This window comes from Melozone crissalis, unplaced genomic scaffold (assembly GCF_028551555.1).
Source record: "Melozone crissalis strain CALT ecotype California unplaced genomic scaffold, PUWL_Pcris_2 ptg000041l_1, whole genome shotgun sequence".
Taxonomy (NCBI): Eukaryota; Metazoa; Chordata; class Aves; order Passeriformes; family Passerellidae; genus Melozone; species Melozone crissalis.
This window is the reverse complement of record NW_026535819.1, coordinates 5,666,187-5,692,195: the sequence shown is the minus strand read 5'-3', so window position 1 is coordinate 5,692,195 and position 26,009 is coordinate 5,666,187. Positions and strand designations below refer to the sequence as shown.

General features: G+C 44.3%; 2 protein-coding genes across 2 annotated transcripts; one reads left to right on the top strand and one right to left on the bottom strand.

The window, feature by feature from the left end:
- Positions 1–977: 977 nt before the first annotated feature.
- On the top strand, positions 978–18,301 carry PKN3 (protein kinase N3). The gene is made up of 22 exons (XM_054284163.1): positions 978–1,044; positions 4,383–4,665; positions 5,204–5,352; positions 6,153–6,282; positions 6,395–6,546; positions 6,917–7,112; positions 7,393–7,581; positions 7,814–7,923; positions 8,399–8,542; positions 9,524–9,599; positions 11,028–11,214; positions 11,892–12,003; positions 12,796–12,872; positions 13,591–13,657; positions 14,226–14,317; positions 14,680–14,856; positions 14,944–15,006; positions 15,548–15,624; positions 16,124–16,266; positions 16,505–16,612; positions 17,180–17,260; positions 17,933–18,301. Exons 1-22 carry the CDS (start codon positions 1,021–1,023, stop codon positions 18,143–18,145), a joined length of 2,850 nt encoding a protein of 949 aa, XP_054140138.1. The 5' UTR covers positions 978–1,020; the 3' UTR covers positions 18,146–18,301.
- A 1,454-nt stretch (positions 18,302–19,755) lies between these two features.
- Positions 19,756–25,013, bottom strand: ZDHHC12 (zinc finger DHHC-type palmitoyltransferase 12). The gene is made up of 5 exons (XM_054284369.1): positions 24,929–25,013; positions 24,453–24,589; positions 23,448–23,534; positions 22,168–22,334; positions 19,756–21,683 (listed from the first exon to the last, which is right to left on the bottom strand). The coding sequence occupies exons 1-5, from the start codon at positions 25,011–25,013 to the stop codon at positions 21,374–21,376; spliced, it is 786 nt and encodes a 261-aa protein (XP_054140344.1). The 3' UTR covers positions 19,756–21,373.
- Between the last annotated feature and the right edge of the window lie 996 nt (positions 25,014–26,009).

Genomic DNA, 26,009 nt, shown 5'->3' with positions numbered 1-26,009 from the left:
GTTTAGGCTAGAAAAACTTCTAATTAAGTAAAAGGAACACACTTCTGTTTATTAGTTTGTTTCTAAATTTGTATGTGGGAATGCTATCACCTCCAAATGCCTTCTGATTCACAGTTGTGCACTTCTCCATTATTGCAAAGCGTATTAGTACGACAGCAACGTTATGTAATACTGCTGAGGAGCGTCTTTAAGCACCTGAAAACAATAAGTATATTTTTATTTTGTTTAAAGCACTGGCGTTGTGACGCTCGGTCTGTTCTGTGTGATGCTGTGGCACTACTGCAGCACGGCGTTTTTTCACTATGGTAGCCAGGGGATTGCTGCCAGCCTCGTCAATGCATGTGGGACGTTTTTTCACTCAAATATTCAGCAGAAACTGCGTGTGAAGTTCTGCAGGGGAAAACTTCCCCAGAGCCCAGCATCGCCCGGTCCCAGGGATGGAATGCAGGATCCCGTCGCAAGCAGAGCTGCACTTCGCTGCTTCCCCTTCGAGCAAGCGCCGGTCACGAGTCCCTGTGGGGAACTGAAACTGGGAACCACCCGGTGACCCCGGCACAAAGGGCCCGGCTGGGGCCACCGCGGGGCTTTCTGCTCCGGGCTTCCAGAGGGACGGAGCGGGGATCCGCCACCGTGCTTGCCGTCCCCTCCCTTCGGCACGGACCCGCAGCTCTGTGCCACCGCGGGCACTGACCCCTCCAGCCTCTCTCAGCCTCTCCTTCCCCGGCGGGCGAGGTCCGGTACCTCCGCGTCCGCGGCGTCCCCGCTCCTTCCCGCCGCCTCACCGGACCCCGACCGCGCGTTTTCCCCCCCGGGGCGGGCGGAGGCGGCGGCGCCTCCTCAGCCGGGGGCCGGAGCGGCGACTGCCCCGGGGCCGTGTGGGGAAGGGCGGCTCCCGCTCCTCGTCCCGCTCTCGCTCCCGAGGGCTGCCCGCCGGCGGCTCCCCCGGGCCGCCCCCGCGAGAGGGCGCTGGCGGCGGCCCCGGGACCGCCGAGTTTGAAAAGTGCCGGTCCGGGCGGAGCAATGGCGGCAATGGCGACCCCGCAGGTGAGCGCTGAGGGCTCGGGGGTGGCAGTGGGCCGAGCAGCGCCTTGAGGGAAGGCGGTCCCCGCGCCTTTTGGCGTTCCCTGTGCCCTTTGGGGGTCCCTGGACACTTTGGAGGTCCCTCCATCCTTGCCCCGCTGGGAAAGCACCGCACCCCGCTCCGCCCCTTGGAGGTCCCTCCATCCATGTCCCCTCTGGGAAAGCCCTGCGGCCCTGCGCCTTCTGGGCGTCCCTGTGTTCTTTGGGGGTCCCTCCATCCATCCCCCGCCGGGATAATCCCGTGTCCCGCCCCGCCGGGAGCCCCCGCAGAGGCGGCTGTGCTGAGGGGCTTCACGCCTCTCCCCCTCCGCTCGCATGGCCGCGCCCCAAGGAGGTGGGAAGCTGATGGGATCCCCTAAAAATGTCCCTCTTCGCCTCAGGGAAATGGGGTTCGGGCCAGGTTGGTGCCTGCTGAGGAAGTCTCTCGGCGTCGAGGAGGTGTTGGGGGCGAGGCGGCTGGCGCGGGGCCGGGAGGGCAGCCAGGCTCCGGGCTGGGAAAACATTCGTGTCTGGAACAAGCTCCCCGGAGGGGGGAAGATGTTCTGCCCTCTTCCCTTGAGACGAAAGTTTCAAGCCTAATCTGGGAAAGAAGGGAAAGAAGGGACAGAGAAACCGACACAAAGAGCGCTCGCTGCCGGGTTCTTCCCATCCCGGTGGCTCGCTGCTTTCAGCCCTCAGCCTTGGAGTTGGGAATGGTCCAGGCAGGACCACAAAGAGTCTTTTTCCTGAATTAGCCGTGACTTTTTCTTGTAAGACATGAATGTAGCTGGTATGAGGCTCCCCAACGTGCGTCTCATCCCTGCGGTATGAAGTTGCTGTGAAAGATGGGATTTAAGATGTCCTGGGAATGTTTGGGCTGCAGGGAGGATGGCAGCCTCACCACTGGCTTATTAAATCAAATTATAAATCAATTTCTGTGTCAGTGGTGAAAGTGTAAAGGGCAGGACTGCTCTGGGCTTTGTGCAGGTGAAACTCATTTCCAAGCTGGGCATAATTGATGGGATGGGATCTCCCTGGCTGCAATCCAAAGGATTAAGTGTAACTCATACTGCTGAAATTTTTGCTAGTTAGAAAGCAGTCTGGACACTTGGGTATGACACGAGCTTGGCAGAAATTCTGGGTGAGCTCCAGCATCCCCACTGCAAGTGCCAAAAGCAAGCCAATTTCAGCTACTTTGGGTCTTTCTCTGCAAGCTGTAAATGTGTTTCAGGATTGTGTTGGAGACTGACCTTTCCAGGGAACCCAAGAACAGCTGCAGCACAGGCTGTGGCAGTGTCAGGACACCCCACCGAAATTCCTGAGCCAGAAGGCAAAATGGCTCAATCCAAATGCAAATTTGTCTTTCCCGTGCTTCTCAGAAGTGGAGTGTTCTATCTTCCTGGTGCAAACAATGCTCATGTTATGGCACCCTCTGATCCGCAGAGGGGAAGATGGGGAAGTGAAACATGTTACATTCTAAATATAGAAATTTAGCCTGATGCATTAACTGATATTCAGATTAGTTTTTGGCAGAGACTGATGTAGGGAAAATTGACCTGAGAACTGCTGAGGCTGTACCTGTTCTCTGAATCAATACCCAGAGCTTCATATTCAGCGTCTTTTATTGTTGGTATCACTGTTGTACCACTGCTCATCCTTTACCCTGAGTGGATCCAGGGGGGGAAATTCTTACACCCATTTGCATAATTTGGATAGAAGATGAATCTATGTGCTTTTATTAGTTATTAAATAGGAATTGTAACCATCATACTCCTTTTAATAACTTGCTACAGACTGGATAAAGAGCTTTTTGATTTTCCAACTTAGGGCTGGTAAAGGTTGCCTGTGACTCAGGAACTCCATGATTCAAATTCTTCCTCACAAAACTTTGGATGTCTTTCAAAGCTCTGGCTTAGTTCCTGGCTTTACTAATTGGGCGAGAACTTCCTGAAATCAGGATGTTGGTCTGAACCTTTTTGTTTTGCTACCAATCTGAACAACTCCTATTTTGGCCATTGCAGCCAAAGCTTGGATTTAGGCCAACTTTTCAAATGGATTTTTTTCCTTTTTTCTTTGTGCTATTGGACTGAAATTGTAGCAAAAACTAATCAAGGATGTTTGGTTGAGTCTTTGATTAAGTAATTGTTTCTGGAGGAGGCTTTGGATGCACAGCACACTCTGGAAGTGTATTAATGTACATGAGTAACACAAAGCCAGCGTGGTTTGTTGTTGGAAATGTGGTCAGCCAGTGACAGAGTGTGAAAACGAGTCGAGATCCCTGAGCCCTGTCTTTAGGCACTGATGTGCTCTGTGATGTTAAGCCAGTTACTGTGGCAGTGCTTGACCACTTCTTTTGCATTTAAGCCATGGGTGTGAGTCATTAATGGCAGGTTATGAATGCATTCATTGCTTTGGATGCCTTAAAGCTGCTCTCCCTGTTGAAGAGAGAAGCACAAGCTCTTGCTTGGATGTGTTGTGCTGTTGGGCAGCACCCTTAGGGATGCTTTGCAGCTCCTGTGTGAATCCAGTGTTTATTTGGGCAGTGAGATAAACTCTGCTCTGCCCAAACTGGGTATGTCCCGAGTCTGTGACAGAGCAGCTCTGTCCAGAGCTGTTGCTGAGCCATATCTCACTAGAACAAGTGGTGTTTGAAATGATGTAAAACAAAGCCCAGGACAAGAGTGAATGCCACTAATGCTACTCAAAATAATCAGTGTTTAGCATGGCCTTTAGAGAACAGAGATTGAGACATTAGTCTGCTCACCTTTTCAGACACAGCAAACAGTCAAACTTATTCTTTTGCTTGTTCATTTGTAGAAACAGCTGTAGGGCTTGGTTTTTCTTCTTCAGGGACAACAGCTGAGGGTTAACACATGCTTGTGGCATTCCTAAAAGCTCTAACAAATTAGCTGAAACGTGTCTTTGAGCAGTCAGCATCAAGGCATAATCAGATAAAAATATGTATCTAAAACATCAAACTGGTAAAAGGTAATGTTGATCAGAACAAGAGCAAATATTGGCTGAACTTTAATTCTTGAAGAACAAAGATGTGTGTAGACATTAAATAACAAGGGGTCGAGTAAAATGAAGCTTTTTCTCCATTATGGTTTAAAATCAAATTAAGGCATGTTAAGATCAAAGTTGTATTCTGTCCTCTGGAATTGAAATGTAGGTTTGTCTTTGGGAAAAATTAGTGAAAAGATTGACTTGAGGATTTCTGAAAGAAATGAAGGAGTGGAATCTAATGAAGGTATTGCTGCAGTGTCATAAAAATGGTTGGATTTGAACTCTCTGAAATCCTTCTCAATGCTCTTGGGCTGCAGGGCAGCTCTCTCTTGCAGCTGGGCAATGACGTGAATTTAATGGATCCAAGCTTCCAGCAGAAGCTGGAGGGTGAGAAGGAGCTGCTCCGCCGGGCCATACAGAAGGAACTGAAGATTAAAGAGGGAGCAGAAAACCTGCGCAAAGCCACAACTGACAGAAAGAACCTTGTCCACATCGAGCACGTGCTGAAATCTTCCAACAGAAAACTGGAGCAGCTGCACTGGGAACTTCAGGAGCTCAATGCAAGGATTTTGATACCAGACAAAGAGAAGAGTACAACAGGTAGTTCTTGGGTCATGATTGACTGCAACATTCTCTTGGAGTGCTTCAATCTCTAGAGATATTGAATTGATATAGTCTTATGTTGAGGGCTCATCGGTATTGGGAACATCTTGGTTTTTATCTGATGAAATTATCTGGGGTATAAAGACTTCAGAATGGTGCTATAAAGGTGAAAGGAAGTACAGGGAGAAAACCAGCTGAGAGTGGTAGGCATGGGCAATATTCAGGAATAGGTTGTAGGTGGAATTGAAGAGATTTGAATAGGATTTCTGGGCAGTTCAACATCCAAGTATTTCATAGGATAATGAGTATAAAATTGGAAGAGTGCTTGTTATGACAGGTTCATTGATAAATTAAGAAATATTTACAGATATGAGCTTGAGTTTTATTTGAAAGTGTTTTCCAATCAGTTTTGTAGACAAGACCTTTTGTACCTTATTTTATAGCCTAACTGTCCTTTGCAGAGTCACCCATCTGTAACCCGGTGAAATGAAACGAGGCAAGATGACTAATGGTATTGATTGTGTTGTTTGTGCAGATGGATCTGTATCTCCAGATCCCTGTCTCTGGGAAAGAAACCCAGACCCCATGGCAAGGAAGGTTGAAGCTTTGAAAAAGCAGCTGCATGTTGAAATGAAAGTGAAACAAGGAGCTGAGAACATGATCCAAATGTATTCAGCATCCAAGGTAAGCAGGAATAAAGAGCCATTTGGGAGCATGGATTACTGGATCAAAATTTGTATTTTAATTCTATACACAAATCTCTCTGATAATTGATTTGGGACAGAAATTAATTTGCAAAGGTTGCTTGCCTGAATCCTAGCTGTGTACTTTGAGTCTCAGCATAATGACAGCACATAAGGGTGGTATAAGAGGTGCATTAAGTCACTGATGAGGAAAGAAAGCTAAGAAAGCATTGGTGTTGTAACTGAGTTAGTTGGTGTGATGTTTTGATATCAGTGAGTTGTTTAGGATAAAACACAGCATGTGGTATCTCTTTATGTGAGAAAAATTTTCAGAGGTTTAGTGGATTCGTATTCATCTCATTTTTTGTTTGGCATAATCGTATTTAAAAGTCAAAAGATAATTTAAAACATTTCAAATCCAAGCTTATTATGAAGCTTAATTCAATAAGACCAGCAGTGTAAGAGGGCTGTGATATTTTTATGTGTTCAAAACCTCTGCTCTGCTTACAGAACGCTGTAAGTGCAGTTAACCAGGGAACAAGGAGTCTCAATGACTGCAGGATTTGGTATTAACTGGGCACGTCCTTGACCTGTCCTTTCCCTCTGCAAATGGAGATCGTGATCTCAGAGTCCTTGATCCCCAGTGGTGCCTCCTTTACATAACCACTTGTGTATTCCATTTCAGAGTCAGTTGTGCCCCTTCGTGCAACTACCACCTCACCCTCATATGTGAGCACATCATCATCATCACCCATATTTAGTGATCATGGTTCTCTCTCTGCATCTGATTCCTTTTGGCAGGAGAGGAAGCTGTTGGCTACAGCTCAGCAGATGCTTCAGGACAGCAAGACAAAGATTGAAATAATCCGCATGCACATTGTGAAAGTATCTCAGTCAGCAGGAGGGATGGAAGATACAGTGGATCCAGCAGGTAACGTGCTTTAAGTAACTGATACAGCCCACAGCAGATGCAGACAGAGCCCTAAGATCCACAGTACTAGCTTGATTTTCATCCTTGCCATGTTTTACCTCCCAAATGCCAGTGAAGATGGGGACCACCATCAGTGCTTTGGAGCTGCGGATTGAGGAGCTGAGGCATCACCTGCGCATTGAAGCTGCTGTAGCAGAGGGGGCAAAAAATGTGCTGAAGATCCTGGGGGGCAGTCGGGTACAGGATCGCAAGTTTTTGGCTGAGGTAAGCAGACATTGCTCAGGCCTTCTTGAGAGGGTGGTTTCATGCCTCCACATTAGTGATTTAACATGAATGAGCAGAGTTAAACAAGTTACTAATTTAGGAATTTCCTGTCTCTCTGTCGAGACAGACTGGAATCACTTCCCCTTCTAGGGATAGCGTTCCTTGCTTTGGTGAAATTTCTCAGGAACATCAGAAGTGACACTGGTGGGAGTTCAAGCTCTGTGGGAAAATATTTTGTCTTTAATTTATCTGTATCCTGTATTAGCAAGATGTTGTCATGTTGGGGTTTTTTTTAAGCTTACTCTAGTTCATAATACCTGGTTTACATGGAAAATTTCTGCCTGCTTTCTGTTCTCCTTCATGCTGGTAGGCTCAGGGTCGTTTGCAAGAGTCCTCTCAGAAGATTGATCTGCTGCGCTTCTCCCTGGAACGTCAGCTCAGTGAGCTTTCTCCTGATCACCCAAAAAGAGCCCTCATCAAACAGGAGCTGGTGAACACTTCATCCCTGGGAGCCCGGCATGGCAGCATGCAACCTACCTCAGTCATCAAACCTACAGCCCTTACAGGTAAAGGGATCCTGCAGCACATGTTGTTGTGAGGAGGACAGAGAGAAAAATGAATACTATTTTTTCTCATTGTTGTCATATTGACATTGGATTTTCTAGCAGCTGGACTTGTGTCTTCTAGGTCAGGCATAGCTTTCTGAGCATACAGATTTGCTCAATTTAAACTATTAACCAAGAAATCATGAATCTGAGAAATTCTGGGACCTCTTTGAGGTCAGGCTGACTGGAATCACTTTATCTTTTACATAATAATATTCCTTATTCTCCTAAAATTCCTCAGGAATGCTGGAAGTGAGACTGATGGGGTGTCAGGATCTATTGGAAAACGTTCCAGGACGTTCCCGAATGACAAGTTCTTCTCCCATCTGTGGCAGCCCCAGTGATTTGAGGTCCCTTTCCCGGACACGAGTTGGCCTGGGCATCCATGGCCGTGGTGTTGCAGGAAAATACCGGAATGAGGAGCCAAGCAGTGAGTACAGGGTTCCCTGTGGACCTGCTGGTGACATATCAGAGCAAGGGGCTTCTCACTGGCTCAGCCTGGTACAAGTGATGTTAAAAGAAACCCAATTTCTGCAAAACTAAGAGAGAAAATGAATTGCATTATGCCTGGTCCTCCTAGGACTCTCCTGGAAATTGGTTGGGATGTCCACCTTCAGCATGAGAGATTAAATGTTATAATCCATGTTTCCTCCTTTGTCCAGATGAAGTCCTTGCTGTGCTCAAAGTGGACAATAAAGTGGTTGGCCAAACAAACTGGGGACCAGTTAATAACCAGGCGTGGGACCAGAGCTTTGCCATTGAGCTGGACCGGGTAAGTGTGCCTCAGATTCATGTGGTGTTTATTTTTCCATTTAACCTTACCTGATTTGTTTGTTTAGCTGTCATTCCACTCAGCTCAACCCTGTATTCCTGCTGTCCCCATGGCCTTTGATTTGCCAGTTAGCTCAGCCTTCCCCTGGAGGCAGAGCATCACTGCCAGAGATTCGGCTTGAGCAGCATCTGCTGTCCTTCTCTCCTTATCTGAGCAGTTTTATTTCATCTTATCAGCAAAGTGGCTCTTAGGGATTTCTGAATGGGGAGTTCAAGAGTCTGTAGCTAAGAAGATCTAAAAACATCAAAAGCAGGGAACAGAAGCACTAAAGAAGTATTTTATGCATACTCTTTAGTTTACTGATTTTATTTTATTTATTATTTTTTCACAAATACATGTGCCATTTCTAGAGCATGGAGCAGTATGTAATTATTCTGCTTTTTTTTTCTCCTCCACCATACACCCATCCCACCAGTCTCGTGAACTAGAAATTGCAATTTATTGGAGAGATTGGAGAGAGCTCTGTGCAGTGAAGTTTTTACGTTTGGATGATTTTCTTGATAATGAACGTCATGGGATGTGCCTCTCGCTGGAGCCCCAAGGAATGCTTTTTGCAGAGGTATAAATGTAAGCTTTGTTTCTTTCTCAGAGAATTCTGTCTCTTTAGGGTGTCTGCCCTGAAAGCAGTTGTTCAGCCCAGAGTACAAGGAATGGAAGGAGCAATAATCTAGAAGGGCAGAGTGATACCTGAAACTCTCTTGCATCATAGCCCATAGAAGAATAAGGAACAACAGGATAGAATAGATGTGCACATCCATAGCCTGGAGTGACTCTTCAGCTGCTCCACTGTAACCCTGTGTGTGTGTGTGCTGTGAAATCCGCTCGTTTTTATTTGCTTTCATTATGAGTCATTGGTGGCACTTTAATTAAACATATGGCTTAATGGTCAGGATTGAATCACAGAGACTGTAGAATCAGAGATCCAAACTCCCTCTGGCTATGCTTATTTTATCATCTTTCTGAGCCTAATAATAGTTTGAAGTACCATCAATGTAGAGATAATCTCGATAATCCCTTAAAAGCCGCAGCATTTTCTCCTTTGTGTTGTGATGAGAATTCCTGTAGTTATCATTCCAAAGTAGGATCTAAACCTCATGTACCAAAATTTGCCTTCTCTCCCTGCCTTCTTCTTTTTTGTGGTTGGTTTGTGGCATTTGGTTTTGTTTTTTTTTTGTTTTTACTTCTGTGCCATGAACTGCTGTGTTTGTTATCCTATAAATGGGCGTGTTCTTTATGCATGGCTTCATTTAATTTAATTTCATTCAAATTAGATAAAATTTTTGGGAAATAGAAATTGGTCTTAATTCTGGGGGTTTTCTCAATTTCAGGTAGCAGATAATTCCAGTCTCTAAACCCACAAATGAAGTAGGAGCTGATTAGAGGGTGAATCTGGAATAACCAAGTTTGGAGTCTAGGATTGACTTGAAACTTACCAAACAGATAGAAATGGAGATTTTGATGAGAAAAAAGGCATCTGTGAAAATTTGGGTTTACAATTTAAATGGCGAATCCTGAAAAATCTCTTTTGCTTCTCTGACAGGTGATGTTCTGTAATCCTGTCATTGAGAGGAAACCAAAACTGCAGCGACAGAAGCGCATTTTCCCCAAACAGAAAGGTGAGGTGCAGGAGAAGTGACTGTCCAGGGTGAGAGCAGGGGTTTGCACAAGGAGGCTCTGCTGTCCTACTCAATCTGAGAGATGTTAAAACTCTTTCTAATTACAATGTATGTGAAAGTTTGTTCAGTCACATGAAGTGCAGGCAGTCTGGCTGCAGCTCCATATGTAATGTAATATTGTCATGGTGCTGCTGCTCACAATTAACATTTCTAAAAGGATTTAGTTGCTTGTTATTTAACAGACTAGTTAGCTCTGGGGCCTCCAGCATAAGAAGGATGTGGGCCTCTTGCAGCAAGGGGGGCCACCAAGATGCTCAGAGGGCTGGAGCCTCTCTGCTCTGGACACAGGCTGAGAGAATTGGGGCTGTTCAGCTCAGGAAGGCTTTCGAGAGACCTTGGAGCCCGTCCCAGTGCCTTAAAGAGGCTCCAAGAAAGCTGGAGGAGGGCTTTGGACAAGGGTCTGGAGTGACAGGACAAAGGAAGAATGGCTTCCCACTGACAGGGCAGGATTAGATGGGATATTGGGAAGAAATTGTTCCTTGTGAGGGTGGTGAGGCACAGGTTGCCCAGAGAAACTGTGCCTGTGCCGTATCTGGAGGTGCCCAAGGCCAGGTTGGATGGGGCTTGGAACAACCTGGGATAGTGGAAGGTGTCCCTGCCCATGTCATGGGGTTTGGATTAGGTGGTCATTGAGGTCCCTTCCAAGCCAAACCATCCCATGATTCTGTGAGAAGATCCAGGACTCAAACTGTACTCATTTAACCAGCAATGCTGTTACTGATGAACAGATATTGGGAGGTTTCCAGAAAAACTCTGAATGACAGAACACTGTAGCATGAACAGACTCCTGACTATCAAGTCTCTAGAGCTGGCATCATAAAATGCTGAGCTGGCTCAGGTTTATGAGATTTATGGACTTGAATAGCTTGCATACTTTCTTATTTCTCTGCAAATTCTTTCTTGTGAAGCTGAATAAGGTGAAACTTTACATACTGAGCTTTTGTGGTAGTGGGGATAAATGAGATTTTATATTTATACTCTTCAGGAAGTAGTAAAAATAATGAAAATATCCCAAATATTTACTCTTTTTAACACATTTTCAGAATGTGTTAGCAGGCTGCATAATTAAAATGTAGTGTTGAAAGAGAAGAAAACCTGACTTGAAGTAAAATCAATTAATGTTCTATTCAATTTCAACTTGAAGATTGTTATGATATTATATGGAGCTGAACTTAGCTGAAATAGCAGATCTGTTTCATCATCATCCTCATTAATCTTTATTCCCTGAAGAAAAGCCCATTCTCCCAAGGGTGAGCTACTCTTTTGGGGTAACCCCCAGGTGTTTAGTTGAAAACTAGAGTTTAACACTATGTGAGAGTGTAATTTATGTGTTGTAATCTTACTGATGTTTGACTCTGGCTCCTCCAGGGAAGGAATTTCTCCGAGCTCCTCAAATGAACATGAATGTTGCAGCTTGGGGTCGCCTGATGATGAGTTTCCTCCCTCCCTGTAGTTCCATCAGCACTCTGAGTCCCCCACTTCATGATCCCAATCACACAGACTTTCCTCCAGTTTCCCCACAAAGTCATGGGGATTCAGGGTCCAAATTGAGTAGGTAAGTGATGTCCTGAGTGTTGGAATGGGTGTAGGGTAGATCTTAAAATTCTGTTGCACCTTACCAAGGTGGAGGAAGACACTAAATTTTTCAAGAAGAAAAAAGATGTACAGTTTCTGTGTTCTAAAGGAAAGAAAATTCCATTCATTAAATGGCTTCACCAGTACAGTAACTGAGCTATGCAAGGTCACCATGTGATTGTTGTGATAAAAAATGCACTCTGCTTCAATGAGTAATGTAGCACTCAGAAGGGACATAGCTGAGATTTTGAATGTACTATAGAAGAAATTTTCCACCAAAATATTTTTTTAAAAATTGAATCAATTATTCTCTAAAGAGATTATTCCCACTGATGCACAGGACCTAGGAAACAAAAAAAAAACATTACTCAGTTACCGTGTTGCTATTAAAATCAAGATTTCTTTAAAGACTTATTTCTACCTACCTGTGTTTCATTAATTTTATAGCATCAGAGAGCCAGTGTAGAATGTGAGTCTAACCAACTTTTAATTAATTTAGGAGAGAATATTTCTTGTTGGTACTTCACAGTGTGAGCCAGGTGTCCTGTTGTGCAGTGATTTGGACTGAACTAACACAGCAGAGGTGATGCAAAGGTGTCTGTGTACAATGCTCTACCCTAAAGCAAAATCTCCTTCAATTCTGTCTCACAAATGCAGTGATTTCCCTGTGGCTAAGCTTGCATTTGCTGATGAAGCACCACCCAAGCCTCCACGGCTTTTTCTGATGGCCAACTCCAAGGAATCAGCTCCATCCCCTGCAGATTCTCCGGTAACCATCTGGGCTAATTTGGAATGTTGTCTTTGCTGGTTGCTGTTCTTTCAAACCCTGTTCTTCTAATTTATTACTGAAGAAATTTGCTGTACTTTAGGCAGGTGCCTCATTAGCTGTCTGATCTCCAGGAATTCAGAATCCAGGGAACCATTTTGGCATGGAGTCTTCAAAAAGAGTTGTATGGGTTTTTTCCCCCTCTTTTAAAAAAATGATAACTTGCTTTTCTTGGAGAAGCAAATGGGAGGTAGGTCAGCATTGGGAGTTCAGTGCAAGAGAACAGAAGAGACTGCACAGAGAAAGCAGGGAAGGAGGTTCAGCAGGCTTTCAGAAGCAAATGAGGTTCTTTGTTATTAAAGAAACTGGGCAAAACCAAGAGCAGCTCTACTTTTCTGTCAGGAATGAGCAGGAAATTTCTTTGAGCAGTAAAATGACCTGTTCTGCCACCTGTTTGTACCCTTGCTCATTTGGCTTTTGTGATAGAGGAAACTGCCTTCTTTGATCATTGTGACTCTTGACATCTAGGAAGTAAATGTTCTATCCTAGACTTTTAAAAGTTTTTTTTTTTAAAGATTTGACCCTATAAAATTATTGTACATGGGGATAGTTTTGTGTGCTCATAGATAATCTGTTTTTATGCTACTTACATCCAAGCAGAGGCAATGACCATCTGCAAGAACATGTTTGTGGTCATGCTGGATCCAGACAGAGGAGAAAAGTTGGATGTGGGTGTTCAGGTTAGACTTGGTGATTTCAGAGAATGACCCACTGTATTTTTTATTCTCCTCCTAGTGCCTGAAGAGGCTACATGTTGAGGAGAAGCCTTGCAGCTCTCCTGTAACAGGATTTCCAATCCCAGCGTCTCCAAGGTAACTGTGGATAGCATGGGCTGTCTCAGGTCACAGATTAAAGAGTCACTGGGCTCAAAGTTTTGAACATAAAGTCTAAAATTCTACTCAATGTGTGCTTTGGTTTCTCAGCAACAAATTTTTAATGCTGAGTGTGGACAATACAATGAAAAATCTGCTCTGAGCTTCACTTGTCTAAATGTCTGCTGTGTCTTATCTGTTCATTAACCCAAATACTGATTCTGTCTTCTACTAAATCACCTCTTACACTGTGTGCTGCAGTGTAAGTGTAGTATATTTAGATGTGTCTGTGTGCTAAGTAATACATTCCAGAACTACTTTTGGCATCCCTCACACTCATCTATTTCTATTGATTTGCAGTACATTGTCTCTTATTATGATGGGAGGCATAAAACAGGAGGTTGATTATAGTCTGTGGCACTTACACAGACACATTTTGTTTAAAACAGGGATACACAGCAGTAAATATACCCAGACAAGTAAAAAACCAATTTACTGTTTTTGAAAAAAGACAATTTCCTTGCATCAAGGTTACCTTCTTCTTTCTTAAGTGGCAGAATACCAGCACAAGCTTTACTTGTCAGGATTAGGTGAGGGGTGGTTGGCACAGTTGTTTGCTTTCCTTTTTGCTATACAGAGCTTCTTTTCTTAACACAAATACACACTGATATCTGCTCATGCATCTCTTGGGTATTATCTCTTCTCTGTTTTTGTGCAGGAAAAGGACAGTTCAGCTGGAGGATTTTCACTGCATTGCCATGCTGGGCCGTGGCCACTTTGGGAAGGTAGTAGAGAAGTCCCCTGTGGAGGAGGGCAGTGGTTGTGACAGTGGGGCTCTGCCTGGAGGTCTGAATAGAAACATTGCAGGACAGGAGATATCTGTTAGTGCAGATATGGAACAGCAAACCCAGCCCAGCCACATAAGCAGCTGGCAACTGTTGTTAACAGTCAAAACTCTTGAGGATTTGTGACTTCAAAGCCTGGAGAAAGGTTTTGTCCTTCTGTCCTGAGAGTGCTAAATCAACGCACACCATTACCATTTCTTTCATGAGGATCACTAGTGGAAGAGCTCCATTCCCAAAACTTTGCATGACTCCCTCTGTGAGAGCTCTGAGGTGCTCCTGAAGCACTGGGCCAGCTGTGATAGTGCTGTTTGGGAGAAGGACATAATTTACACTGACATCCTTCTGGACTGCTGTAAAACAGAAGTGCTGTGTTTTTCGAGTTCCTTGAGTTTGGTTTTGAGGATGACTGTCTGGACTGGATGGAAATAGTTAGCATCAATTTGAATTAAAGTAATCTGATAAGGAAACACAAAATTGCTTAAAGTACAGCTTTTCTGTTGTCTTTCAGGTACTGCTAGCCCAATACAAGGCAACTGGGAAGCTGTATGCCATCAAAGCCTTGAAGAAAAAAGACATTATTAGGAGAGATGAAATTGATAGGTGAGCTTTGTTTAGAGATGGTGCTATTGCCAGAGGCTACATTACCACAACTGTAATCTAATGTTGAAGGTAGGGTACTGGCTGTGGTACTCTCAAGGTTAAATGTGACCTTAAGACTTGGATAACTAAAATCAGAAATAAGGAAACTTAGAATGGTGTCTAACTTTTGTAAGAATGACACCTGAAGAACACTCTAAAACTCAAGGTTTGGAACTATGTAAGATAAATATTATATTACCCCTCACTTTTTATTTTTCTAACTTCAGATATAAAGATTTTCTTCTTCGTCCTCTCTTTCTCAAAACAGGCTTTTCTGCTGAGTCTGTTTAGCACTGACGTTTTCATTCTTTGAATCCTGGCAGCTTGAACTGTGAGAAGCGAATATTTGAGGTGGTCAATTCTTCTGATCATCCATTCCTTGTGAACATGTTTGCCTGTTTCCAGACCCCTCACCATGCCTGTTTTGTGATGGAATACACTCCAGGAGGGGATCTGATGATGCGCATACATGAAGATGTCTTTCCAGAGCATATGGCACAGTGAGTTAGAATTACTCTTGTCTCCAGGCACTATAAATTTTTAATTTGAATCTCATATATTGCCTGATAACTATTTCTGTCTTTTAGGTTTTATACAGCCTGTGTAGTCTTGGGGCTCCAGTTCTTACATGAGAAGAAAATTGTTTATAGGTAATGCAGCAGAGACTCAAGACAATTCAGCAACTTGAAGGTTGATTTTTCCTGTAGCTGTGTCTGGAGCTCACTTTCTTGCTGGGGTTTCTAATCTTTCTGCCTGTCTTTATTTTCCCTGTCACTATCAGCATGTTCATCGTGCTCACAGTAGAGAAAGTCACCTAGAAGCTATTCATCTGGCATGTTGCAGGTGATTAATCCTCTGTGACATGTCAATACATTCTGGGGGGCACCTGTAAGTCACTGCTTTCTTTTCATTGGAAAAAGTCATTTGTCATGTTGTTGTGGGAGCTCTTTTCCAGATGAATAATCCCCACCCAGCTCCATGCTGCTTTTTGAGCCTTTAGTTTAGAGGAAAATATAAATAAATTAGTAGGAATCTTCCAAATAATGCATGATTAAACCAAATGTAGACTTTACTCAATCTAGATTTTATTCTCTTTATTAACATCTGCCTTCTGCCTCTTGCAAAAAAGCCATGTTGGGTGACAATCCTCAGTCTTCATCCACTGTTTTCTTTCATCTCCTTTGCTTGCAGGGACCTGAAATTGGATAATCTCCTTTTAGATGCTGAAGGATTTGTGAAGATTGCAGATTTTGGACTGTGTAAGGAAGGTGAGCAACTGGAGAAGCTTAAATTGAGCCATCAGGATCAATTTAGGATCTGGGGTTTAGTAGGTGTGTAACTTGTATTAATCCCCATTTAAAAAATTGACATAAAAAAAGCCAAACAACAAAAAAACTCCTCACCTGTCTGGCCATGATGAATTTGGGAAGAATACCTTCTTGTGTAATCTTCAGGAGACTTATGAAAGCATTTAAAATGTGCTTGTTTGCTCAAAGGAGCCACATGGGATCATATAAAAAATGTGGATGAATAAATGAGCAATGGAACATGCAGGAAGTTTCCTTGGGTTTGCTCTTTATTTAAGCATTGTCTGTATATTTGTTATTTGGAGTGGTTGAGGGCCTCAGGTTTCACAACTCTTACTGGCAATTCTCCATGCCCAGGTAACAAAATCAGGTGACAAACTACAGCTTTCAGGAGGTGAGGCTGCATCAGATCCATTCAGTAACTTGTGCTGGATTTTACCAAAGTGTCCTTTTCCTACAGGAATAGGTTTTGGAGACCGGACAAACACCTTCTGTGGCACCCCTGAGTTCCTGGCCCCAGAGGTGCTGACAGACATCTCATACACGCGGGCAGTGGACTGGTGGGGCCTGGGTGTGCTCATTTATGAGATGCTTGTTGGTGAGGTAAGGCCAGCTTCCCTCAGGGCATCTCACTAACCAGGCCTGGGGACCTGACCACCCCAGGTAAAATATTGCTAAATGTAGCCAACTATTTGTTAGTACCTCAGTTACATTTTTCTCATTCATAGAGCTTGCCATACAGTAATTAATTAATCCATACAACTCCCTGCTAGTCTCATGCTTATTTAATAGTGAGGAATGGGTGCTATGTGGATTGAATAATAGAATGTCCCAATTGCAGTCACCCTTCCCTGGAGATGATGAGGAGGAAGTCTTTGACAGCATTGTCAATGATGAAGTTCGGTATCCGCGATTCCTTTCAACTGAAGCACTTGCCATAATCCGTAAGGTAAAGGGCTGCTGGGTCTCTGGGAGCCTGAGGAATTTGCATTTACTGTGTAAGTGGATCCAGAGGGACTTGATTAGGATTGTACAGCATTTGTGTGTGTAATGTGGAGCTGCCTACATAGGCTAAGGAAATATATAAAATTTGCACATATTTCCCCTCCCTTCTCTTTACGTAAATGCAGTTCTTCCATGTAAGGATGACTAAGCAGGCTGCTTACTGTTCCTGCTAAGTCTGGCACAGAGAAGTGTTGATTCAAGGGCAAGAATGTCAGAGCCATTCAGTGGAGATGACTGGATTCAGTTTTTAAATGTGACCCCATAGTCACAGGTGCACAATTAAGCTGAGATGCTCCATGCAGTTTATGGCAGGTATCTTATTGCTGTTGGCAAATTGTTTACAAGAAACTAGGTCTGAGTTATTCCTGGCAGATGATGACCTTGGTGCAAAGTGAGAATGAGGAAACACCGAGGGATCAGTCCACCTCCTTTTCTTTTGTTTTTCTCTCTGGAACATCATTTCTGTTCATTCTGGTTCCCATTGTTTAAATTTGAACTGATATCTCTGCAGCTGCTTCGGAAATGTCCAGAGCGTAGACTGGGAGCAGGGGAAAAAGATGCAGAAGAGATTAAAATTCAGCCCTTTTTTAAGGTAGGAACTTGGTTTAAACCTCTCCCTTGTTTCTTGTGTTTGAGCAGAGAGTGATTTGCTCTCTGTTGGTGTTGAGGCTTATTTCCCTTTGTTATCAGGGAGATCTTAGTGATAGTTTCTGTTGCACCTCATTACTTCATTCAGGAATATGTGTTTCAAGTCTTGCTTGAAATGACATCCCCCAAGTCTGTTTTCTGGGATCTTTATGCTTTCAGAGTCAGTTTATTTCTGATTGTGCTGCTTCTATGTACAAATATACTTAACTTTAGAGACATGAACAAATATTCCTTTTAAAATTAAACTGCAGCATCAAAGATGTTATCTAGTGATCACAGTGATTGTCAGTCAGTCAATTTGATCACCTGCATTTGCAGGATACACATGATTCTTAAGAGAAATGGAGGTTAAATTGCTTTGTGTCAGGGGTATGTGTTTGTTCCAGGCAAAGGTGTTGCCATCTCTCCTCATTATTACTCATCTGTCCAAAAGTTTTTAGCCTTATAACCCTTGTCTGGCTTTGCACTGGAGCAAGAAAAGAACTTGGATGTCACCAGAAATTGCTGGGATCCACAGATCCACCTGGCCACAGCTGAGCTGTAGTTTTGTCCTTCCTAAATACTGTTGTAGCTGTGAAATACACTGCATGGAATCTCTGCCTTCCTTTTCTTACAGGGAATTGATTGGAATGCCTTGTTTGCCAGGAGGCTGAAGCCCCCCTTTGTGCCCACACTGAGAGATCCAACAGACATCAGCAACTTTGATGAAGAGTTCACCTCCCAAAAGCCAATCCTTACTCCTCCTGAGGAGGTTTCTGTCCTGACCAAGAAGGAGCAGACTGTCTTCAAGGACTTTGACTTTGTTTCCAGACATCTTTTAGATGTGTGATTCTTGGGCTACAAAAACACGAAGAGATTGTTACCACCTTGAGAGAGCATAGGGAAGACTTTGCAGGGCCAGTGGAAAAGCCAACAGGGTTTGTAGTACAGATAGTGCTGATGGCCCCAGCATGAGGTGCCCTGAAAGCTGAATGTGGCTTTCCAGCCTCATATGTAGGAAGGATGTCAATTACTTTTAAGGAATAATTAACATTTGTCAGGGTGTATCTTCTTCTGTCATTGAACGTAGATGAAATTTGGAATTTAAGCTGGACTTGAAATCAAATCATCTCTGCAACCCAGGTTACTCTTTGCAAAAAGCCTAAGTAAGTAGTGTGATTTTTAAAGTTGTAGCATAGCAGGGGAGTGGCCACTTCTCAGTGATTTTCTAGAGATGCAGCATTCCCTCCTGGTAATGATTGTATGCCATTTCCCACTCATAAAAATGTGTATACCAGCCAAGGAATGGATTTTAACACTACCTAGACAATGATGTTTGATAATGATCCAAGTGATTTATTGGAAGGAAGATGAATCTTTCTATTTAAGGATGCCAACTCTTAGCTATTTTTTATAATGATATCAAACTCCACAGCTTTGCACGTGTTTTTTTCTTTTTTGAAAATAAAGATACCTTTCTATATAATAAATATTCAGCTTTTCATCTCTTTTGTGTCAGCTGAATGTTTCAGATCAGGGCTAACTAAAAATGCTCAACAGGCAGGACTTTTGTTTTCTCCATAAATGCCAGTAGTAATATTTTCTTTCTTTCTTTCTTCCTTCTCACTCAGGTTATCTGTACATGTTGCATGGTGTCATCAGCTGAGAGATACCAATGACTGCAGTCAGTTTATGTCTCCACAGATTTTATCAGTGTGTACATCCTGTATAATTTTTGGGGACAGCTAAGTAATGACAGTCAGTACTGGAAAATCAGCGAGTTAAAGGTGATTTCATTGCGTCGTAATTTATCTTGTAATTATACTTGATAAGATACATTTTCATGTCTTAAATTCATAATGTTAGCTCATTGGGCAAAAAGGGGAAGGGTTTTTAGAGATGAGGCATCTGATGCAAACAAGGACACAATCGTTGCTCTTTCAGTTTTTCACCAGATGGAGACAGGAGTGGGCCTAAGGCAACTGTGCTGTAGCTGGAGACAAGGATCTAGGGAATTGTTAACCAAGGCAGGTCCCAGAGCTTCAGGATTCAGTGAGGTAAGAGCTCTGTTTGTGCAAACCAGGCATATTTCACACTCAAGCCAGATTTCCTATTTTCAGAGCCAAGTATAGCTGCTTCTGAAAATTCCCATGTACAAAGATCCTTTCAACCTCCTGCTCACCCTGGCAGTGCACTGGCCTGCTTAGAGCAGGATACACATTTTCCTCACTCTTGTTGGAGTGGCAGTTGCTGTTTTGCCTCTGTGGTGTGTTTTGTGGCTTTAGTTCAAGGCCACTGTGCAGTGGGAGGCAGCACAGTGGATTGTTAGCACAGGTGAAGCCTAGAACTTGAGTTCAAAGAAAGAGTCATAGACAATTTAAAAATGCGTATTTAATCTTTTATTTTATAATTTATGGTTGAGTAAAAAAAAAAAAAAAAAAGGTAAATTAACACCCAGGTGTATTTTAAAGAAATACCAGACAGAGCAAAAGTGCTTTGAGCTGTTGTACCTGCTGTTAAAGTTTCACTTGACTGATACCTGAAGAATCAGGAATTGCAGTGTGACAGATGATCCACACTTCAGCAGGTACCACAGCAACACAAGCAACCTGCAGAATACTTCTGAATGGTGTACACTTCTTTACAAAAACAATCCTTAGCATTCTGATATCCCTCTGATAAAGCTTCTACCCTGAACAAAGCAGACTCTGCAGAGATTACAAACTCTGGAGCTGATCAAAAAAGGGATCTTTTGCTGCATTTAAATTGCTTTTGGACTGTCATGGTGTATTAGTAACTACACTATTTTTTCATGAGTGTTCATCAACTTTAAACCCTGAGTGTTTCTGAGATGGTGTTAATTCCTGAGCCAAGACAATTAAGGCACAAGACAATTTTAGCTAACATTTTGTTGTGGTGGTTTTTCTTGTTTTGTTTGTTTTTGTTTTAACAGAAAAGGGTCAGGACTAAAATTCACACCACAGCCTTTTTTGTTTTAAAGCGAAGATCAGTCATCCCAAACTTCCTTTCAGTTCCCCATGGAAATCTGAAGTATGACTTTTTATTTCAATGGAAAACAGATCCTCTTGCTGCTGTTCTGAAAGCTGTCAGCATCTCTCATCTCAGGACCTGGCAGCTTTTCTCTTCCATTGAAATTGTATTATTTTATTAAAATGTCACTAGTGAGTTGAGGTAGTAGTTTTACTAGCAGTGTTACTTTAGGCATGAGGTACTCACCTCTGCTCCTGCTTCTCTCCCTGCAGCAAAGGCCTGAGCACAAAGTTATCTGCAGAAATAACTCAGTAGCCAAGGATTACTTTTCTGTCCAAAGGAAAGTGATGGTATTCTTCACTGACTTGATTCAAAACAGTGAATTGTTAGCAGCATCATCAACTTAAAAAGCTGTGAGGAAGCTGCTCAGGGCATCACAAAATACAGGTTAATTATCTCATAAGATTATTTGGATGTCTTACAGCTCTTTCTTATGCACATTAACAGTATTAAGCCTTAAGTCTTCATGGAAAGCATTAAGTTGAGGCATGTGGACAAAATAAAATTTGCTTTTGGCTCTCGAAATATTTACTCAAATATTTCTCTTACATGCCTGATGCTACTGCCAAAAGGCACTGCAGTTCTCACAGTCAGAACTTGGCTGAAAAAAGGCCACAGGAATTACACTGATCCTGGCTGGTTTTATCTGTAATTGCTGCTGTTCCCTAGCAGCAAAAGGCAAGGGAGACCTTGGAGAAGAGAAGTGAACATGAATAGTCACACTAAGCTTGCATTTCTTCTTGAGAGACAGGATAGTGGATGCACTTAACAAAAGATAATAAATTTAGAGATACCTTGCTCAGTCTGGAAATCAGCTCTGCTGGCTCTTCCCTTCCCAGAACTGTATTCTTGCCTTTAAGAGTGTTGTTTATATATAAAAAATAACCCTGACTATTCCTTACATGTAATTTGCAGATGAACAGGTTGTGGAGCAGGTTGCATAGTCCATGATGTGGTAAAGTTCAGTGCAAGGAAACAGCAGCAAAGTTTTACCCAGCAGCCTGCCAGGTGTGCTGGCACACTGGGACTAGACAGGCTCAGTGTTCTTGTGAAAATAGATGTTCTCCCATGCAGTGAGGTGGCGTGAGCAGAAGAATCTCCAGAGATTGAGGATTATCCCTTGGTCAAAGGGGTTCTCCAGCTTGGAGTGCCGCAGGTAGGAGATGCGGTGGTGGGACATGAACTCCCAGGTTGTGGTGTTGCATGAGATCAGGTACAGGTGGGAAACAAGCAGCAGCAGGACCACAATGGTGAATATGAGTATCAGGAGGAAGGACACAAGGAGGAAAATGTTGTGCTGCAGCCACTCCCGGGATTGTTCAAAGTAAAGGCCTGACCTTTCAATTCAAACAGAAATAAATCTGTAGTTAAAGAAGCAGAACTAGTTTCACAAAGTAAGCAAACCTGATGACACATTTAAGTTTGATTCATAACTAATGAGCTGCTAATAATCCTTGACTACAGAGAGTTAATATACTATGAAGTCCTGAGAGACTGCACCACAGGGATTGGAAGCTAAATTTAGAAGATTCTGTTTCCCTGACAGCTGTGAGACACAATCACCCTGGGTTAACTCCTCTCCTAAACAGCTGGAACCCTGTTGGAGTTTCCAGCACTTGAATGTGTAAACAAAGATTGTGTTACAGGGACTGAAGCAAAATGAACAATGAAACTTAAATTACCAGAGACTGCTCAAGATTGGGGAGCTCCAGGATGCAAAAGAGGGTGAAGATCCAGAGCCAGTCTATGTTCTATGCCAGCCCAAGGAGCACTACAACTTTGAGCAATCTCAGAGGTCCAAAAGCCATCTCTCAGCCTTACCAAGCAACATGGCCTCCCCACAGCAGAACCACAAGCTGCACACTCAGGTAAACTATGAAGAGAGGGTGATTCCTTTCTCCTACACAGTTCTCAAGCCAGGGGCAGTGATGGTCGTAGCGCCGCACGCAGTGCTGGCACTGCTGGCAGTGCTTGGCTCGCATGGGTTGCTGCAAAACACAACCAGGAAAAGAAAAAACTTCACTGGCTGTAGTTCATGGCTGTCCCACTCCCATTTGGTAGAAGAGAACATCATGCAAATCTGTATTTCCCCACAATATTGTCCCTAAAACACTTGTGAGACAGCAGCACATAACATTGCTAAGACAAATCAAAGGGATTGTGATTCTCCTGGTCAAGACCCAAATGGGTGGCATTGAAATTAAATGATTCTCCCACACTCCTCCTATCTACACATTTTCTTTATTATCCACCTAATACAGGAAGTCCAGCGTGCCAAGGAGGGAGACAAAGCAAATCAGTGTAGTCAGGAAAGCACAAGTCAGAGTATTGAGGTGAAAAACTAGAACCACTACTATCAAACAGAGCGGGCAGGGATGTGATGCTTTTTGGGGATGTACAGAGAAGTGCCTCCATGTGAGTACAAGACACTTGCACAGAAAACAGCTCAATTATCAGGCACAGAGAAGGTGAAAGACCTGGCTGAGAAAAGTAGTGCTTCCTAGGATTTGCCCCCTGCAGTCTATAAATGCTTTGCCAGCTTTTCTTCTTGCAATAAGCTCATTCCTCGTGGCTGATACTCTTTGGGAATTTATGGGAGCTGGGGTAGTGCTTAATTTCATTAAACTGATAAGGATCACTCTGAAAACAAGCCTTTCTAGGCTTAGGCAAACTGTTTTAAGAGCTAATTTAATTGCTGTAATTCCTCCTTCATGCTGTCTTTTACCATTCAGGCCAATGTTTTGTTGTTTCAAGGCCCTGAACAAACCCACAACAATGAGCAGTTCCCACAAGTTACACTCAGTGCTTTTCTGACTATCAAGGTATTTTCAAAATAACTTCTTTGACAGAACTGCAAGGTCTGGCTGACATGGCAGTAAGAATGTGGAATACAATTTTCTCATGGCAAAAAAACATTATTGTTTCTATAAGCCAGCAGGGACTTGTTTCAGCCTTGGAAAACTCCACTAGTATTTGTCTAGCTACACAGTCTGCCCAGCCTCCTCTGAGCAGCAATTACAGACCACTAACAGCAGCTGAAGAACAGTATAAGCTTTCAAATCTCTCATTCCTTCCTCTTGCAGCATGTTCTGGATGCCCACCTTCACCAGGCAGTAACCGCAGCGCCGCAGCTTAATGTCACCTGGAAGCTGAGGGATCACCACACCTTGTCCTTTATCTTCACCTTCCTACAAAAAAGAGAAAAGAATGGACTGAGAGTTCTTGGGCTCCTGTCTATGCATGACTGAGCTTTCTTGCTGCATACTTTTACTTAACAGTTACACAGTGCTTGTTATCTCTATCATTAGGAACAAAAAAATTCATTAGAATACCTAGAGCATCTGCAGACAGTTATGGTACAGTGAGAGAGAACAGGTTACTGTAACCCTCCAAAGAATGTTTGCAGAGAGGCAGAAATACCTGTGAACAAGATATAGTCTGGGACAAAAACAAGGTTAGACTTCACTTCTAAACACAATAACAATGTCTTTTTGGTTTGAGCAGTGCTATTTAGTCATATACAGCCAACACTGACATTAATGATGGATGACTAAGATTGATAATGCTTTTGTCCTACAGTGTATAAGGCAGCGAACCTTGAGCAGACTAGCAGTTACTGAAACTTTGCATCTCCATTTATTTCATTGTAACTTGTTTGTGGATGTGTCCTCTGAGAGGGCAACAAATCCATAAAGAGTTCAATAAATAGAGCTGCAGAGAGCACTGTCTGCCAAGCCTGCCCTTTAATTTGGGGCTTTTTTTTGCACTTGTACCACTTAGCAGTGGTTATTGTAAAATAGGTCATATACACATTCCACAGGGCACTGCAGCCTCTGCTCTAGGAGAGGACTTGAGCTCAAATGGCACAGTTACATACAAGGGAAGTGTGGTGTGAAAGGCACATTTAAAGCCTGTAAACCCTATTGCTGTTACCAAATACCAGTGTGAGACAGTCTGTCCTCATCTCCAGCGGTCTGTGTATGTGTCCTTCGTGCCAGCACAACAGAAACTGTTTCAGATTGTTTTTATCTACCGGAGTGGAAAAAGTAGAAAAGCCTATAGACTTTACAGCTACTTCACTTTGTTCTATTCATGAAGGGATCTACCTTCACTTCCTCTTCAAGCTTAACAAAACCCGGATCCATGAGAGACACCTTGAAGTACAGCAGGATGGAGCATAAAACCAGCAAAACGAAGATCAGCGGCTGCAGCAGCTCCCCGCGCTCCTCTTGCTTTTGCAGATCTGAAAGGTACCCATACAAGACAGAGAGCAGCAGCTCCTTGTGAGACCTCCTGGATTTTTCTCTCTGGCCTCAACAAAGGGGTCCCGAACCAATGAAGAGGAAATGGGGAGAGACCGGGGGAGAGGCTGAGAAGGGACTCACCAGACCCCCCCGCTCTCGGGGCACCCCCGGGCCGCGGCCGGGCGCAGATCGCCCGTGTCCCGCGGGGGCTGCACAGCCCGGCCGCGATCCCCGTCCTCCGCCCGCCATCCCCGTCCTCCGCCTGCCCCCGGGGGCGGAGCGGCCCCAGCCCAGCCCCGGCCGCCCCCTCCCCGCAGCCCGGCCGGGCCCCGCCTCACCCGTGCGGTGCAGGAGGAGCCCGAGCGCCAGGGCCGCGCTGAGGGCCGTGTGTGCCGCCCGCACCCAGCGCCCGCCGGGGCCCATGGCCCCCCGGCTGCACCGGCTCCGGGGCTGCGCCGGCCCGGAAGGCCTCCGGGCAGCGCGGGCAGGGCCGGACGGGACACGGGCAGCGCCCCGAGGCGGGGCCAGGGCGGCCCGGCCCTGCGGGGGAGGCTCCGCTGGGCTGTTGGGCTGGTTCCGCTGCCAGAGCGGGCCCGGGTGCTGCTGGCTGGGACTCGGCAAACACCGTGAGCCGGTCCCGGGCTCCTTTTGTCCCCCACACCGCCCCGGCGTTGTTGTGCACTGTGGGACGTTTCCTTAAGGAATGTGTATTCCCTGAGCTCTTCCCTCGTGTCATCCCGCCCTCACCCCGGGCTCTGGGGCGCAGGGCTGGGCAAACTGCTCAGAACCTCCGTTACACCGGGGCTGCTGGGTGTCCGGAGCTGGGGAAGGCTCGGGCACTGATGGCTCGGGCTCCAGGTGCCGTTCAAAGGCTCCTCGAGGTGGTTCCCGAGGTGCTGCTCTGCGTTAATCCTGCCCTTACTAATGTGGTTATTCCATGTGTTGGTTTCCAGCCCCAGGGAAGAAGCGCGGAGAGGCTGTGCCTGGCTGGAAACAGCTGCACGGCCCCATTAACCAAACAGATCCTGGAGAATGTCTGACATAATTCGAGGAGGGATTTGGTCTGGTTGAGATGGCTGCAGTCAAGAGGCTCCCGGCGGGGTGAGGTCACTGAACCCTCCCAAGGGCTGCCGAGGGAAGCAGGTGTGTATAGACTCTTCTCAGCTGGAACAGACACCTAAAAGCAATTGAATTGCACCTGAGATGCACCTTTGATTTTTGTCTCTTGCTAACAATAAAAAAAACCAAAACACCAAGGTGACTATAGCACATATATACTTACACTGTGAGTGTCTAAGGGAGATGAGTATTATCACAGATCTGCAAAAGTTCCAAAATCAGTGCTTTCTCATTAGGTTTTAACCTTGCTGCTTAATTCCTTTAAGTTTTAACCTTGCTGCATTTGTTACCTTCTTTTCT

Coding starts and splice junctions, on each gene's coding strand:
- PKN3 (XM_054284163.1), top strand. CDS start 1,021: ATGGCGGCAATGGCGACCCCGCAG. Junction 13,658..14,225: donor GCCGTGGCCACTTTGGGAAG/GTAGTAGAGAAG, acceptor GTTGTCTTTCAG/GTACTGCTAGCCCAATACAA. Junction 17,261..17,932: donor AAATTCAGCCCTTTTTTAAG/GTAGGAACTTGG, acceptor CTTTTCTTACAG/GGAATTGATTGGAATGCCTT.
- ZDHHC12 (XM_054284369.1), bottom strand. CDS start 25,013: ATGGGCCCCGGCGGGCGCTGGGTGCGGGCGGCACACACGGCCCTCAGC. Junction 24,590..24,928: donor GCTCCTCCTGCACCGCACGG/GTGAGGCGGGGC, acceptor GGTACCTTTCAG/ATCTGCAAAAGCAAGAGGAG. Junction 22,335..23,447: donor GCGGTTACTGCCTGGTGAAG/GTGGGCATCCAG, acceptor TGTGTTTTGCAG/CAACCCATGCGAGCCAAGCA.